The sequence below is a fragment of the Coregonus clupeaformis genome, chromosome 13, assembly GCF_020615455.1.
Source record: "Coregonus clupeaformis isolate EN_2021a chromosome 13, ASM2061545v1, whole genome shotgun sequence".
Lineage (NCBI taxonomy): Eukaryota > Metazoa > Chordata > Actinopteri > Salmoniformes > Salmonidae > Coregonus > Coregonus clupeaformis.
The window spans coordinates 18,042,386-18,058,243 of record NC_059204.1 but is presented as its reverse complement, the minus strand read 5'-3'; the positions used below and the strand labels follow the sequence as shown (position 1 = coordinate 18,058,243).

The 15,858-nt window shown below is 45.3% G+C and overlaps 1 protein-coding gene across 1 annotated transcript in view; it reads right to left on the bottom strand.

Annotated features, from left to right (window-relative positions):
- Positions 1–4,184: 4,184 nt before the first annotated feature.
- LOC121579387 (protein phosphatase 1E) overlaps positions 4,185–15,858 on the bottom strand; it is an 81,765-nt gene continuing 70,091 nt past the window's right edge. Inside the window, exons 3-7 of the mRNA XM_041893952.2 lie at positions 13,024–13,223; positions 9,588–9,776; positions 9,222–9,365; positions 8,978–9,071; positions 4,185–7,514 (exon numbers count right to left, since the gene is read on the bottom strand). Of these exons, the coding sequence (XP_041749886.1) occupies positions 6,610–7,514; positions 8,978–9,071; positions 9,222–9,365; positions 9,588–9,776; positions 13,024–13,223 (1,532 nt within the window). The 3' untranslated portion in view covers positions 4,185–6,609. The remainder of the gene's footprint in view (positions 7,515–8,977; positions 9,072–9,221; positions 9,366–9,587; positions 9,777–13,023; positions 13,224–15,858) is intronic.

Genomic DNA, 15,858 nt, shown 5'->3' with positions numbered 1-15,858 from the left:
CACGCGCGTGTGTGTAACCTAAATATGGAAATACTTGTCAAATGGCTGAATTTATGTAACAATTAAAATCCTGTGTTTTTGAGAGCTCAATTGCAGATGAGGGGTAACTCCCACTGTTCTAGTTGCCTGCACGTCTCTTGAGGTCGGCATTGTAGAGGAGGGTGGGGGCTAGAGATTGAGCGCAACAGAGATTACTTGGGTGAGTGAACATTGGCACTGGCCATGTCCTGCTTGCATCCGGCCCGCACCAACTCTCCCCTCTTTCAGAGGGCCACCATGCCAGGAAACAGGGCTTAATTTAGGAGGATTGGACAGGACACATTGCATGTTAGTCAGCAGCCCAGAAAGACCCATAGGAATTGACATGACTCAAATGACTGTTATCCTACTACAGGTGAATAGTCTGTCTAGCAGGTGTCCCTCATCCCATTTCTAACCACCCCATAATGTTGTATATTTATTCACATTACCAACATATGCAATGTGTGAAGAAGCTGCTTTAAAATGCCATCACTAATGCTCCACTTCACAACTTTTTTCTTGGTTAAAGGCTCACATTAGTTTGAATTGATTCTCAATAATAAGTTGTTTTGAACTGCTAATGGATTTTAACAGCTTTACATTTTAGTAGACGCTCTTATCCAGAGCGACTTACAGTTAGTGCATACATTATTTTGAATATTTTTTTCATACTGGCCCCCCGTGGGAATCGAACCCACAACCCTGGCGTTGCAAACGCCATGCTCTACCAACTGAGCTACATCCCTGCCGGCCATTCCCTCCCCTACCCTGGACGACGCTGGGCCAATTGTGCGCCGCCCCATGGGTCTCAGAGCCTGGATTCAAACCAGGATCTCTAGTGGCACAGCTAGCACTGCGATGCAGTGCCTTAGACCACTGCGCCACTTGGGAGGTTGAGATTTTTAGTTGTCATCATTAAGGCCACAATGTACAGGTCATAATGTACCCTGTAATGTCTCTTCCCATCAAGTTATGACAATTTTAAATATATTTTAAGGTTATGTTCAGGAAGCACCTCAACTCTTCCGCTCAAAATTTCCATATTGTAATCCCCCTTTCCCTTACCCCTGAATTTCATCACCCATTGTTTTCACCCAAACTAGAACGGCGGATCGAATACATCCAGATGAAGGCCTAGATTCGATCAGATCAAGCGTTAACTGGCGATAGCTGACGTGCATAGCTGATGTTTTGGTGGTGTCGGTGTAACTGCGATAGAGCTGTCAAATCGGTGAGCAGCTGCTCTTGTGATCATTGTCACGAAGTCACACCCACCCATTTGCGTTAGGACAGGGGGGTCAAACTCATTCCATGGAGGGCCTCGTGTCTGCGGGTTTTTGCTTTTTCCTTTCAATTAAGATCTAGACAACCAGGTGAGGGGAGTTCCTTACTAATTAGTGACCTTAATTCATCAATCAAGTACAAGGGAGGAGTGAAAACCCGCAGACACTCGGCCCTCCGTGGAATGAGTTTGACACGTGCTAGAAGTTCAGAACAAGAAAGGGAATTAAGTTATACAGAAATAATGACGCTCAAATTGAAAATCATTAAACAAAATAATGAGGATTTCTGTCAGCCTAATCAACGTGTAGATTACGTCTCACATTCCAGTGTTCGACCTTGTAAACAAGATTTATCTTAATGCAACTCCGTGCTGCCAATGGCAATGTCCGCTTTAGGTGAAATGCTGGGAGCTGCATGTGGATTTGACAGCTCTAACACAGTTCCAACTCCGACACGGATGTCGGTTAGAGCAGATCTGATAGAATCTAGCCCTAAGTGTTGAAGCTGATTCGTTTTTATAGCAACAGGAGTCTGTCCATTTGATTTGATTTGACTTCCGAGCAAAGCAGCTCTGACAGTGTTTTGTGTAATGCCAGACTCCATTAGAGTAGTCCCTATTACAGCCTTCAATGAATGTCCCTCTTACAACACTACATCTTCCACCCTCATTTGCAGGCTCCCAGAAAGCACTCCCCTAAATGAGAAAATGGGTCTATTTGGTCTCTGATGCCCTAAATGTCCCTTAATCAATCACTAGTGTGACTCATAGATTAAAGCCATGGCTTTTCCTGTGGAACACGCAATCCTCTGTGAACCCTGGTGGATATTAACACTCACTCATCTGTTATGTCAGACGCTAAACTGCTCCATATATGATCACGGTCATAGTAATTAAGTTGTGTGTGTGTGTGTCCTCAAGCTGATGAACAACAGCAGGGATTTACTCTCCTCATTACTTGTGTGTGTGCCTTAAACCTTGCAGCAAGAAAGACCATGAGCAAAAGCTCAGCTGTGGTGCTGCTACATGATGTAAAATGTTTGACTAAGCAGGTACTTCCCTGCATTTCCATCTGTAAATAGTATACCATACCATGTGGAGCGCAAACTTTGTACTTAGTAAGTCTGATAAACTGTTTCCGAAATTCAGTTGTGATTTGTGAAGTGTTCTTGATGTAGAATGCTTTTTTTTTTTAAGTACACATTAATAAGTAATGATGATGAATGTTTTATGATGCCAGAGTGGCGCAGTGGTCTAAGGCACTGCATCGCAGTGCTAACTGTGCCACTAGAGATCCTGGTTCGAATCCAGGCTCTGTCGCAGCCGGCCGCGACCGGGAGTCTCATGGGCGGCGCACAATTGGCCCAGCGTCGTCCAGGGTAGGGGAGGGAATGGCCGGCAGGGATGTAGCTCAGTTGATAGAGCATGGCGTTTGCAACGCCAGGGTTGTGGGTTAGTTTCCCACGGGGGGCCAGTAAAAAAAAAAAATGTATTCACTAACTGTAACTCGCTCTGGATAAGAGCGTCTGCTAAATGACTAAAATGTAATGTAAATGTAACAGATAAATGGACATCTGACTGCACACCATTCATTCCACCTGGAGCGTGAAATAAAAACCTAGCAATGTTTCCGTTTCTCTGCTTGGATGTTAACAAGGAAATGCCCTCTTCCTTTTCTAGTAGATTTGATTAAAATGCTGTAGCTTGCCATCCCTATCGTAAGAATGCTGGACACACTTTACAGGGCGTTGGCAATCACCTCAACTGTGAACACTAGCCGTTGTGTACATACATGAGCATACGTGCGTATCACCACAGGACAGTTGGAGGCCTTGATTAAAAAGCATCTTGGGTAGTTAATTAAATATGGCTGTTCTATCACTAGGGTCTAGGCTTGACAGGTGGAGGCTAAAGACTCTAATTAAGTCTCCTGGCTCTCTAAGTGGAGCCACTGGAGCCTCGACAAGAGTGCAGCACACACCTGAGGGTCAATATAGGCCTAATTAAAATCCATCTGATTGTGCGAGAGGTCAAATAAAACCCATCAGACAAAATACTTGATTTAATCTTTATACATGATACTAGTCACCAGTTAAGATACACACATATTTATATTACGAGAAGAACACAGAAGATACAGATACTGAAACTTTTTACTGGTTTACCTAACCTGCAGGTTGGGAAGAGCTGGTCATGGGTTTGTCTTCAGGGAAGCCTGGCGGACAGAGTTTGAACCGCCCTGTGAGAGGAGGCTGGCCAAGCTTAGAGACACTTTGGGCTGGATTCAATCCATATCAACGAGGTTCAGCGTCACAGCGTGATTGAAATATAAAGGCAATGTTCCTGCGTTAGTGGAGACTGCATTCACGGTAAACGCTGCATTTGTCGGCTCAATATGAAATTACCTTTACATTTCTATTGTGCGATCTGTAAAGCTTCAGTTATACAGATTGAATAGAGCCCTTTGTTGTGTTTCTCATTGGGACTAATTCAATATGGCCACCAAACGTATTAGTGTGTACAGCGACAACTGTCCAAGGGGTACATCATAGATTGTGTCCCATACTACCATCGAGCAGAAGTAAAGTGGTGTGTGCCCATGTCAATGTGAGCACTGGTAAGAGTTTAGTAGGGTGGCCGTTGTTAGTTTGATCTGGCTCGAGCTCCGCCTTTCTCTGTGAAGACAAACCCTCTGAGAGCCTTTCCACGCACGACTCATAAAGATTCATTATTGCTTACAGGAACAAAGCATTTTGTGGACACAGTGCAGAGTCATGAGAGCAATTGAGTGACATAAGAAAGGGAAGGGGTGAGAGGGGAAGAGACCTGAACTGTGTGGTCTTTTACTATCACCAGGGGAAGTGTCATATTAGCATGGGGGGGTTACCGCAGCAGTGGGTGAGAGAGAGAAGAACTATGGGTTAAGCGAGTCAGCAAGTTTAGCTGAGGAACTATAGTTTGCTTTTCTGTTTATGGCTTGGTTAAGGTTCAGCGTCTTATAAATGACTACAGCTATAGAAGACTGCGAGGGGGCGACCATTTTGACATTTCAGTGGATGGGCCAGCATTTAAATTCCCATGTTCCCTTGTCACTCAAGCACTGCTAATGTACACGACTCTCCTTCCAAGGTGTCACATGAACAGTACAGTACAGTGCTGGGGGCTGTGAAGCTTGATATCAACACAGAATATTGTGCCACCATCCTGCTGACCTTACAGTGGTGATTTTAAATAGCAGACGTATAAGACAGACTACATGCATACTCTCAACACGTACATACACACATTCATACTTACATGTACATAATATGAATTTACTACTATTTCAATACGCAATTGGTGCCCCATGTGAAGAACGTTTAAGACGGGAAAGATGTATACTTTATTTGCTCTCAAAAAAAGCAGAAAGCTCCAAAAAGCATGTAATGTGGATGGGGCTGGGTGTGGGGCTGGGGGGTGGGGGTGGGGCTGAGGTTGGGGGGACTCAGGGCATTCGATAACTACCTTTTATATATTAAACTTTATGGTTGTCTTTCAGTATTGGTCAGAAAATGGCAATTCGTGTAGTCCGCTGTTCCGAGAGTCAAAATGCAGGTGTTGGTTATGCAAAGAGAAAGATACAGAAGCATGGGCATCTTTTTGCCCAAGAGGCAGTGCGCTTATCTCCACATCCTGCTCCTTCAGAATGGAACACCAGGATAGAATGCTCAGATTTGCAAGGATACGGTGGATAGCTGATAAATTATACATTATTTCCTCTCCCACGATCAACAAACACCTCCAGAATATTGTCCTCCAGATGTACAGCATCCAGAAACGGTTTTCTTACATCCACACAGGGAGCGTCGCTACAAGTCCAGAACACCACTACTGTCTCAGTCCTATTGGCCCGTCTATGAAGGTCCCGGGAGGGCTCCATGTACATTCTACAACTGGAATACATTCTGCTCTCTGGGGATGGTTAATAGTGACTGTCCAAATGGCCTTCTGTAAATGACCACCATGTTTTTCAGTGGGGAGGCCACCAGGTGACCAACGGCTATGTGTTTCAGAGGAGCAGTAAGCAATGGCTGAGGGTATTTCTCTGTGTGACTGTGGGCCACTGCGTGGTTTGGTCACTTTTACCCTGTGTCCTTGTCTACTGCCCCTGGGAACTCAGTGAGACTGGGGAGGGCGGGAGCGGGTGTGGTTTTTAAACAAAAGTATGGAAATGGCACAATGTGTTAGTAAATGTTGAAAACATCAGGAATGGCACAAACAATTCCTGTTTTCTTAAGGGTATAAAGATGGGGAGTTTTTCCAACAGCGAGACTGAACCGTCTTTGATAAATATTGAACGATGGATGCCTGGGCCAGGAGAGTGGAAGCACATTTTACAGAACCTAATCATTGCTAGATAGCATTTACTATGGAGTTTCAGAAAAAATTACATTTACATTTGAAAGGATCATGAGATTAAGATTAACTTACTATTTTTGTCAAACCATTGATCATTCTTATGCTCTATTGTTGTTAGTGAAATTATAAAGCAGCATAGTGATTGGTTAAGTAACCCCTGTAAGTGATCTGAAACACATGGGTCCATATCGTAATGGGAAGCTTAGAAGGGACTCTGTCGACTGAGGCTCAAAATTCCCATCCATTTTTCTTGTTCAGGGAATAGTCTTAAGTGACAGATAATGAAGGCACATGTTCTGCTGCTTTGTCTGAACTATCCTGGCCCAGTAAGCCTGATAGGGCACTTACTCACACCCAGCCTGCTGGGAAGGACTTCTCGTCAATGAGAACACATCTTGTGTTTAGTGTCATGTAAACATCAATTTGATAGGCATGGCAAGGACTGATTAATGTCTGCTCATGGAGGACGTCATCCCCAAAATTATAAATGTAATATAATTTCTTAATAATATCCCCTTTTACATGCCATTATCCTTTATTGTAACCCCATCTGGAATACATATCGGTCTATATATGTTGGATTTATTCAGGTAAGTGACCACTAATCTTATAATCCTGTATTAAGTACTCAAATCTATGGAGATGGAGTGGGCGGATAATGTGTATTCCATTATGAATCGGAGAGTACAGTACAGTGTGTGTTTGCAATATGGGCCAAGAGCAGGAATTGTTATGGCCGGCCTCCTGAATGGGGCTATGGGGATGGGTAGGTGCATGTGTGGGGGGGGTGGGGGGGTTGTGCCAGTATCCTGGATGAGGAGCTTATGATGGATGGATGGATGGATGACTGTAGTCAGATAAAGGAAGGGGCAGGAGAGAGAGGAGCGAGTGGAGATTACTTCACATCATCAGACACTGCTGCAGTCGGGCAAGTGGGGGAGGGCTACCCCAGGCCTCCTCTCGGGGCATCGCTGGGGGTAGGACACACTACGGGTGGAGTGCAGCAGGCCGGGGAGCTCCCTGGGGGCTCGGCCCCAACGCCGGGACCCCCACCCCCACCTGGGGCTCATGCACGCCATCCTCCGGGTGTGCCTCCCCGCGTGGCCAAACAGGGCGGCCGCCAGGGGCCATTGTCCGTCTGAGCTGGGCTTCTGGCAGGCGGGGACTCTGGGTTTAGGCCGGGGCTTGTGCTTGGAGCCCTGGAACCCCTCTTCTAGGCAGGGCAGCCAGGCCGCTCCATGGCCCTCGGCAGGCATGAGGTTCTGGGTGAGGCCTAAGGACGGGGACTGGTGTGAGCTGGCCAGGGGGAACCTGATCCGACCCTCCTCTCCCAGCGTGGGCCCCAGCAGGCCTAGGCTGGTTCTGTCCGTCAACGAGTCCATGCGGTCTTCATAGCCCAGGTCGGCCGGAGCGGAGCACTGCTGCAGGAAACAGTGACCCTTCCCCCCGTCCTGGCAGCCCATGTCCCCTTGCCCTTCCTCCTCCACTTCCTCGTCCTCTCCCTCCTCCCCTGCCCCCTCTTCCTCCTCCTCTCCTGGTGGGGGCACACGGAGGTCTCTGAGGAAGACCACAATGACGGAGATGTTGTCGCTGGAGCCAGCATCGCGGGCCGAGGCCACCAGCTTGTGGGCCACCATGGTGCTGTCGCCGCTGTTCTCCGTCAGGTGGTCGCTGACCACACGCACCGCCTCGTCAGGGCTGACTGTGTCGTAGAAGCCGTCGCAGGCCAGGATCAGGTAGTCCTCCGTGCCGTCCAATGGGACTATGTGGTGGTCGGCATCGCCAGAGATGTAGGGCTTGTGCTCATTGTCGCCTGTCAATCACCAAGACAAAGAGAGATAAGAAACAAAGGAAACAAATCATATAATTGCATTTATTGCAAAACAAAATCTAATTGAAGCACTTTTTATTTTAAAAAATTGCCACAAGGTGCTGAACAGCAACCTGGGCCTAAACCCCCCAAAGAGCTGACAACAATTTAATTTCATATTCAGTGCTGCTGTATCTGTCAAGTCCACCAGGGTATGCATCTGTTTTGAAAAACAAATAATACATTTTAATTTAATAAATAATAATAAATAATATAATATCTGCTGCTTGCCGCCTTGTCAACTCTGCTTTCTGTTCAGCCCTTTGTGACTAATGTATTTATATAAACATGTAAACGAATATCAGTGTAGCAATATCTGTCCTCTCTCCTCTCCTTCACGCAGTAGGAAACAGTTCTAATGTAGCGTCTACATTATTTGCTGTCGAGGAAACGGTTGTTTTGATATCAGATTAGTGAAGCTTTAGGATTTGGGAACAGCAGGTCACAGTAGGGCTTCCTCACTAGCCACCACTAAAATAGCTACCGGGAAATAAGACAAGAAGCTAGCCTCAAGTTGCCTTGTGAATCAGTGTTGGAGGTCAATTAGAATTGAGGTCAGTCAATTCAGGAAGTTAAGTGAAATTCCAAATCAATAATTGAAAAAAGCGCACCTAAGCTATTTATTTCGATTTCCAACATTATTATTTTTTGTGCTTTAAAAAAATTAAAATCCCTTCCTGAATAGAATGACTTAAATTCAAATGACCCCAACCCTGTTGTGTATGTGAATAGGTACAGGACGGATTCTAAGGCAGTCTTTACAGTGAATTCCTATGTAGAGTCCAGTATTGTTGTGATTGTGATGTTGTAGTATGGGAGCTGTGAGATTGTTCTATCTAATCCCATTAATATTTAAATAGCTGCTGGGAAATCAGACTGGTCACCTAACCTAAAGTTACATCCACTTGTGTATGCATATAGGTACAGGCAACCCTCACCCCACCACCTCTGGGTTGCTATTTGTCTCCCAATCGGCACTGTGTCAGCTGGTCCTTGGCTGTGGCCCCTAAGACTCTGTCATGACCTCTGCTCTGGCGCTCACCAAAATAGTTTAGACTGATTATGGGCCTCCTGCTAAGTGGTGAGTTGCTTTCATGCTGAGCATGCAAGCACACATACGCACTCTCTGCACGACACACATACTCACTCTCAGCACGACACACATACTCACTCTCGGCACGACACACATACTCTCTGCACGACACACATACTCACTCTCTGCACGACATACTCCGACCCCTTGCTGACCTCTCAATTCTGACCAAGGTAGCGCACACACACACTCACTCACTCACTCACTCACAGGGGGGACTCAGCAACAGGCGTGGTACAGCAGCTACAGTCTGTATATTGTACTATATATGGTAATTCTATAAATACAAGGCATAGGGTGATTAATGGTGTACCTATGGCTCTGGATACGGACAGGCTGCCATTAACCCTCCACGTGCCGAACCAGATGACACAGCCTCCCAGAGCCTCAATACGCTGCTTCTCATCCTGCAGAGGGAGAGAGAAAGATGGTATTATGTATAATGGTATGTGGTTGTATATGACATCTCTCTGCTCAAGTGATGTTAGCGCCTGTGTGTGAAGTGAACAGTGATTAAGTGAGTGTGTGTTGTGTGTGTATGTGTGTGTGTGCGTTACCTCTCTGTCAGGCTTGTGAGGCTTCATCAGTTCCACGGCCTGGCCCTTCTTGACCAGCATGACCTGAGAGTCCCCCAGCCAGGCCACGTACAGGGTCCGCCCCCTCAGGAAGGTCACCACCCCCGTGGTGCCGCAGCGCAGGTTCTGTCACACAAACACATACATTTAGACATAAAAACATGAGTAACTGTTTACTATGATTCACAGAAATGTTATATTATAAGCAAATTCTGAACAGTAATAACAAATAAGAAATGCTCAGACATTTGAACTCTAGCTCTAACCTTGCCTCTCTGCAGTTCTACAATACCAGTAGTATTGAAATTAAATCTTAAAGATGAATGCGGCCAATGTTTGAGCCCTTACCTCCATCTTAGCCTTCCGGATGAAGCGTTCGTCAGTGACTCTGAAGGCGCGACACAGGGCCTCCCCCGGATCCTGGCTGAAGCACTCCTGGTGCACCATGTTGACGTGGAGGTGGTTGGCGGCGTAGATGGCGGCGTCCACGCCCCCGTGGCCATCGAACACGGCAAAGAAGGCCTGCTCCTCCTGGTCCTGAAAACAAACACACAGGTCAATGGTCAAAACAGTATGACCAGAGGGTGAGCCTGCAATGTCTTAGAGCTTCAATACTTTCAGGAAGCACTCTTATTTCTTCCCTTCATTGAAGTCATCACTTGTTCTAACATGATAGTGACTCTCATGCTTTGTAAACATCAGAGTATGAAGCAATGCAAAGCATTCATCTGTCCAATCTCAATCATCTTTACAACAAGCTTCCATAAACAAACTTAACTGGTCATAGTAAATTCTAAATGACCATTGCGTATACAACATACAGTGGGGGAAAAAAGTATTTAGTCAGCCACCAATTGTGCAAGTTCTCCCACTTAAAAAGATGAGAGAGGCCTGTAATTTTCATCATAGGTACACGTCAACTATGACAGACAAAATGAGATTTTTTTTCTCCAGAAAATCACCTGGAGGTCACCTACAAACAAGCAAGATTTCTGGCTCTCACAGACCTGTAACTTCTTCTTTAAGAGGCTCCTCTGTCCTCCGCTCGTTACCTGTATTAATGGCACCTGTTTGAACTTGTTATCAGTATAAAAGACACCTGTCCACAACCTCAAACAATCACACTCCAAACTCCACTATGGCCAAGACCAAAGAGCTGTCAAAGGACACCAGAAACAAAATTGTAGACCTGCACCAGGCTGGGAAGACTGAATCTGCAATAGGTAAGCAGCTTGGTTTGAAGAAATCAACTGTGGGAGCAATTATTAGGAAATGGAAGACATACAAGACCACTGATAATCTCCCTCGATCTGGGGCTCCACGCAAGATCTCACCCCGTGGGGTCAAAATTATCACAAGAACGGTGAGCAAAAATCCCAGAACCACACGGGGGGACCTAGTGAATGACCTGCAGAGAGCTGGGACCAAAGTAACAAAGCCTACCATCAGTAACACACTACGCCGCCAGGGACTCAAATCCTGCAGTGCCAGACGTGTCCCCCTGCTTAAGCCAGTACATGTCCAGGCCCATCTGAAGTTTGCTAGAGTGAATTTGGATGATCCAGAAGAGGATTGGGAGAACGTCATATGGTCAGATGAAACCAAAATATAACTTTTTGGTAAAAACTCAACTCGTTGTGTTTGGAGGACAAAGAATGCTGAGTTGCATCCAAAGAACACCATACCTACTGTGAAGCATGGGGGTGGAAACATCATGCTTTGGGGCTGTTTTTCTGCAAAGGGACCAGGACGACTGATCCGTGTAAAGGAAAGAATGAATGGGGCCATGTATCATGAGATTTTGAGTGAAAACCTCCTTCCATCAGCAAGGGCATTGAAGATGAAACGTGGCTGGGTCTTTCAGCATGACAATGATCCCAAACACACCGCCCGGGCAACGAAGGAGTGGCTTCGTAAGAAGCATTTCAAGGTCCTGGAGTGGCCTAGCCAGTCTCCAGATCTCAACCCCATAGAAAATCTTTGGAGGGAGTTGAAAGTCTGTGTTGCCCAGCGACAGCCCCAAAACATCACTGCTCTAGAGGAGATCTGCATGGAGGAATGGGCCAAAATACCAGCAACAGTGTGTGAAAACCTTGTGAAGACTTACAGAAAACATTTGACCTGTGTCATTGCCATATATAACAAAGTATTGAGAAACTTTTGTTATTGACCAAATACTTATTTTCCACCATAATTTGCAAATAAATTAATTTAAAATCCTACAATGTGATTTTCTGGATTTTTTTTTCTCCTTTTGTCTGTCATAGTTGACGTGTACCTATGATGAAAATTACAGGCCTCTCTCATCTTTTTAAGTGGGAGAACTTGCACAATTGGTGGCTGACTAAATACTTTTTTCCCCCACTGTAGTTGCGTGTCACTCTCGTGACGTTGTGCGTTTTCCATGAATGTCATGTGTAGTGCCTCGTCGCGAATATGCAAATCCAAATATAACCGGTTTGTGTCTCCACTCATCCATCTGCTTTAATTAACTGGGGTTGATTGCCAATTAGCAGGCTTACCCACCACTAGCACACTTAATAGAATGGGATAAACATTTGATCCGACGGAATAATTATCTCATTATATGAGGATCTTTGAGCTTGTGCACCTGCCTGTCTGGGACGTCTCATTGGCCAGTTGGTTCAGAAGGGACGTGAGGGAAGTGTCCATAATCGTTGGGGATGACTGGCAAACCAATAAGTATATGATTTCAATGACAGATCTAATTGACACTGTGTGGCTCAGATAACATGCCATTATCAGCCTGGGGTGTGGTGTGTGTGTGTGTCAGTCTTCTTTTTGTGTGTGTGTGTGAGTGAGGGTGTGTTGTTCCACTTCATTGAAATAATTTCCCTCGTGCCTGAGGGAGCATGCTAGAGCACTGTGGCCAATAATGCTATTAGAAGCATTTCATTCACTGGCATCCACCTACCGTGCTATTATTTACTGTTCTCATTGGGGCTGTATTAGGAATAACTTGGATAGTGGAGTTTTATTGATCTTCTCCCCATAGTGAAGTGAGATGGTAGCTTCCCAGCAGGGAAGCTGGGTTAGCCCACTGGGTTAGCCCACTGGGTTAGCCTACTGGGTTAGCCCACTTAGTCTCTTAATTAGCTGATATACACAGAAGAATGAAGTGGTCTCTTTTTAGCCAGTGGACAATGATTTTGAAGAGTGCCTCTACAGGGTTGGGGTCAATTCCATTTACATTTTCCTCAATGCTTCTCTATGAGAAATGTCAGTTTACTTCCTGAATTGAAATGTGCTACATCACATGGTAATACTGTGTATTATTGTTCTTGCATCAAGTGTTAGGCCAAATGTTGCTAAGAAACATTCAAACAAGGACTTAAATCCTGAAGTCCATCTTCGATAGGAGGGTATCTTATGAATGTAGTCAAGAACAAGGTATTGATTTTGTGCTCATTAGGATTCCATACGCTGTGTGTCTTGGGGTTTCCAGCGAGTTCTTTTAGAGTAAGCACTTTTAAGGCCACTAGGGAGAAGCCATAGGGCAGAACTATAGTAGTGCTAGAGCCCTCCTTTCCCACCCCTTCTTCTTATGCTTTATCAGAAATGCCCCTTCAATGGTAATTGAATTTAAAGAGTCGAGTCCACACCCCCCCTAATGGTTATGGTTAGAACTGAAGGGTAATCTGATCCTAGATCTGTGATTGAAATCTTCTCTCCTCATCAACGTAGAGACATGCTGGAGTCATGCGTACCTGTATGTTGAACTGATCCTAGACCTGTGGTTAAGGACTACTCTGTTCATGCTTACCTGTATGTTGAAGAGAGTGTTGAAGTCGGGGATGACGATGTGTTTGTCCTCCATCTTACGGCGCATGTTTTTGATGGCGTGGATGGAGGTCTCGTAGTAGGGCTGAGGCCGGCGGCGGTAAGGGAAGTCTTTCAGCCACAGGCAGCATGTTTCACACAGTTTGTTGAAGATGAGCCGGGAAAAGGCCACTGACTCAATCTCTAAAAGAGGACACGCATGCACAAACACACAAATGGCATGTGATCAGACCACAGGCTCACACACATACAGTACAGTATACACTATACATGCATGCATTAGTGCACTGGTGAAAAAAATGGCCTACAGATGCATATATTCACATTTACTCACATGAAAATAATGTGCAAAATAATATACACGCATGTAGTCTCACATGCAACCAAAGAAAGGCATAGCAGTGTGCTCCTATGCCCAAATGCGTGCTCTCTCGCTCTCTCACACACACACACATGCATGTGCACACAATCATACACACATACTCACACACACACATTTGTGTGCAGTCAGTCCCAATTGACCCAGTAGTCTGGGACCCCTGTTTTCCATACTAGAGCTCTGTCACACTTGAACCCAAAGCCACTCATGTAAGTTAACATTGAGGCCTTACACGGGGAATACAAGGGGAAACAGCTCAAAGGAACAGAGAAGATGGTTCCAGTGGAATTAAGGACAAGTGGGCAAGAAAGGCCATCTGGCGAATGGGTTGGGGGCTGGGGCAAAGGAGAGAGAGATGGAGGGAGGAGGGGAAAAGAGGATGTCATGATGAAGTGATCTCTCCGGCTGGGTTTCCCGAAGGGGACGGCTGACATTTTCTCTTCCACACCGTCTCCGTCTGTGTCCTGCAGACTGCGCTCCTACCAGATTTCATGGGAGTTGGTCACCTATTGTCTGCACGCCTGCCCTCTCATGTCTCTCTCCCCTATCTTTGGTTTGCCTGTGAGGATTCACACTATGATTATATTGTTAAATGTAATGCTGCTGAGTTTTTCACACTCAACAGTTTCCTGTGTGTATCAATGGTCCACCACCCAACGGACATCCAGCCAACTTGAGACAACTGTGGGAAACATTGGAGTCAATATGGGCCAGCATCCCTGTGGAACGCTTTCGACACCTTGTAGAGTCCATGCCCTGACGAATTGAGGCTGTTCTGAGGGCAAAAGGGGGTGCAACTCAATATTAGGAAGGTGTTCTTAATGTTTTCTACACTCAGTGTATATAGAGTATATACAATGCTCAAACAAATTAAGGGAACACTAAAATAACACATCCTAGATCTGAATGAATGAAATAATCTTTTTAAATACTTTTTTCTTTACATAGTTGAATGTGCTGACAACAAAATCACACAAAAATTATCAATGGAAATCAAATTTATCAACCCATGGAGGTCTGGATTTGGAGTCACCCTCAAAATTAAAGTGGAAAACCACACTACAGGCTGATCCAACTTTGATGTAATGTCCTTAAAACTGTCTGTTAATTATTTAGAATTCAAGGCACACTTAACAAGCATGGCTACCACAGCATTCTGCAGCGATACGCCATCCCATCTGGTTTGGGCTTAGTGGGACTATCATTTGTTTTTCAACAGGACAATGACCCAACACACCTCCAGGCTGTGTAAGGGCTATTTTACCAAGAAGGAGAGTGATGGAGTGCTGCATCAGATGACCTGGCCTCCACAATCCCCCGACCTCAACCCAATTGAGATGTTTTGGGATGAGTCGGACGGCAGAGTGAAGTAAAAGCAGCCAACAAGTGCTCAGCATATGTGGGAGCTCCTTCAAGACTGTTGGAAAAGCATTCCAAGTGAAGCTGGTTGAGAGAATGCCAAGTGTGTGCAAAGCTGTCATCAACGCAAAGGGTGGCTATTTGAAGAATCTCAAATATAAAATATATTTTGATTTGTTTAACACTTTTTTGGTTACTACATGATTCCATATGTGTTATTTTGTAGTTTTGATGTCTTCACTATTATTCTACAATGTAGAAAATAGTAAAATGAATGAGTAGGTGTGTCCAAACTTTTGACTGGTACTGTATATTATGAAATGTGTTGTTTTACAAGGTCAGCCATAGTAGTACGACGCCCCTGGAGCAAATTAGGGTTAAGTACCTTGCTCAAGGGCACATCGACAGATTTTTCACCTTGTCGGCTAGGGTATTCGACCCAGCGATCTTTCGGCTATTGGGCCAATGCAGGAACCACTAAACTACCTGCCGCATTAGAACGGAACTCATCAAACATTCAGTTGAGCTTCAATGTGGATGTTTGTTATTTCTGTATGTTTTAAAACGTCTTAATATGTGATGTTCCCATCACAGGAGGTTGGTGGTACTTTAACTGGAGAGGACGGGCTCTTCGTTGCGAAGGGTTCACTAAATGTTCATTAGTAACTTACAGGATAGTATGGGTACTGACTCGTCTTGAGAAGCTCTGATGCTTCCTATAGAGTCCTGTAGATTCATCGTAAGAGCCTTAAGATTCCATAGCCCCATGCCCACTGTAATGAATATCTGGACGACGTCCTGTTGAGTGAATTCTCTGCTCCACTTTGTGGAACTAAGGACTTGCTCTTTCCACCCTCCACTCCTCACTCTCCTTTCTTCCCTTTCTCTGCTTCCTCTCCTCCTCTCCCTAACTCCTCAGGCTCTGTATTTAAATGTAACCTCCCATCCCATCTCAGAGCCCTGTCAGGGAGCAGTATGAGCTCTGCGTGTGTGTGTTTGTCTGTGTGGGTCTCCTCTGCCTTGGGCCTAAACGGCCGGGCTGACTGGTATCCTCCATTCTTACCACCTCTTACCCACTCT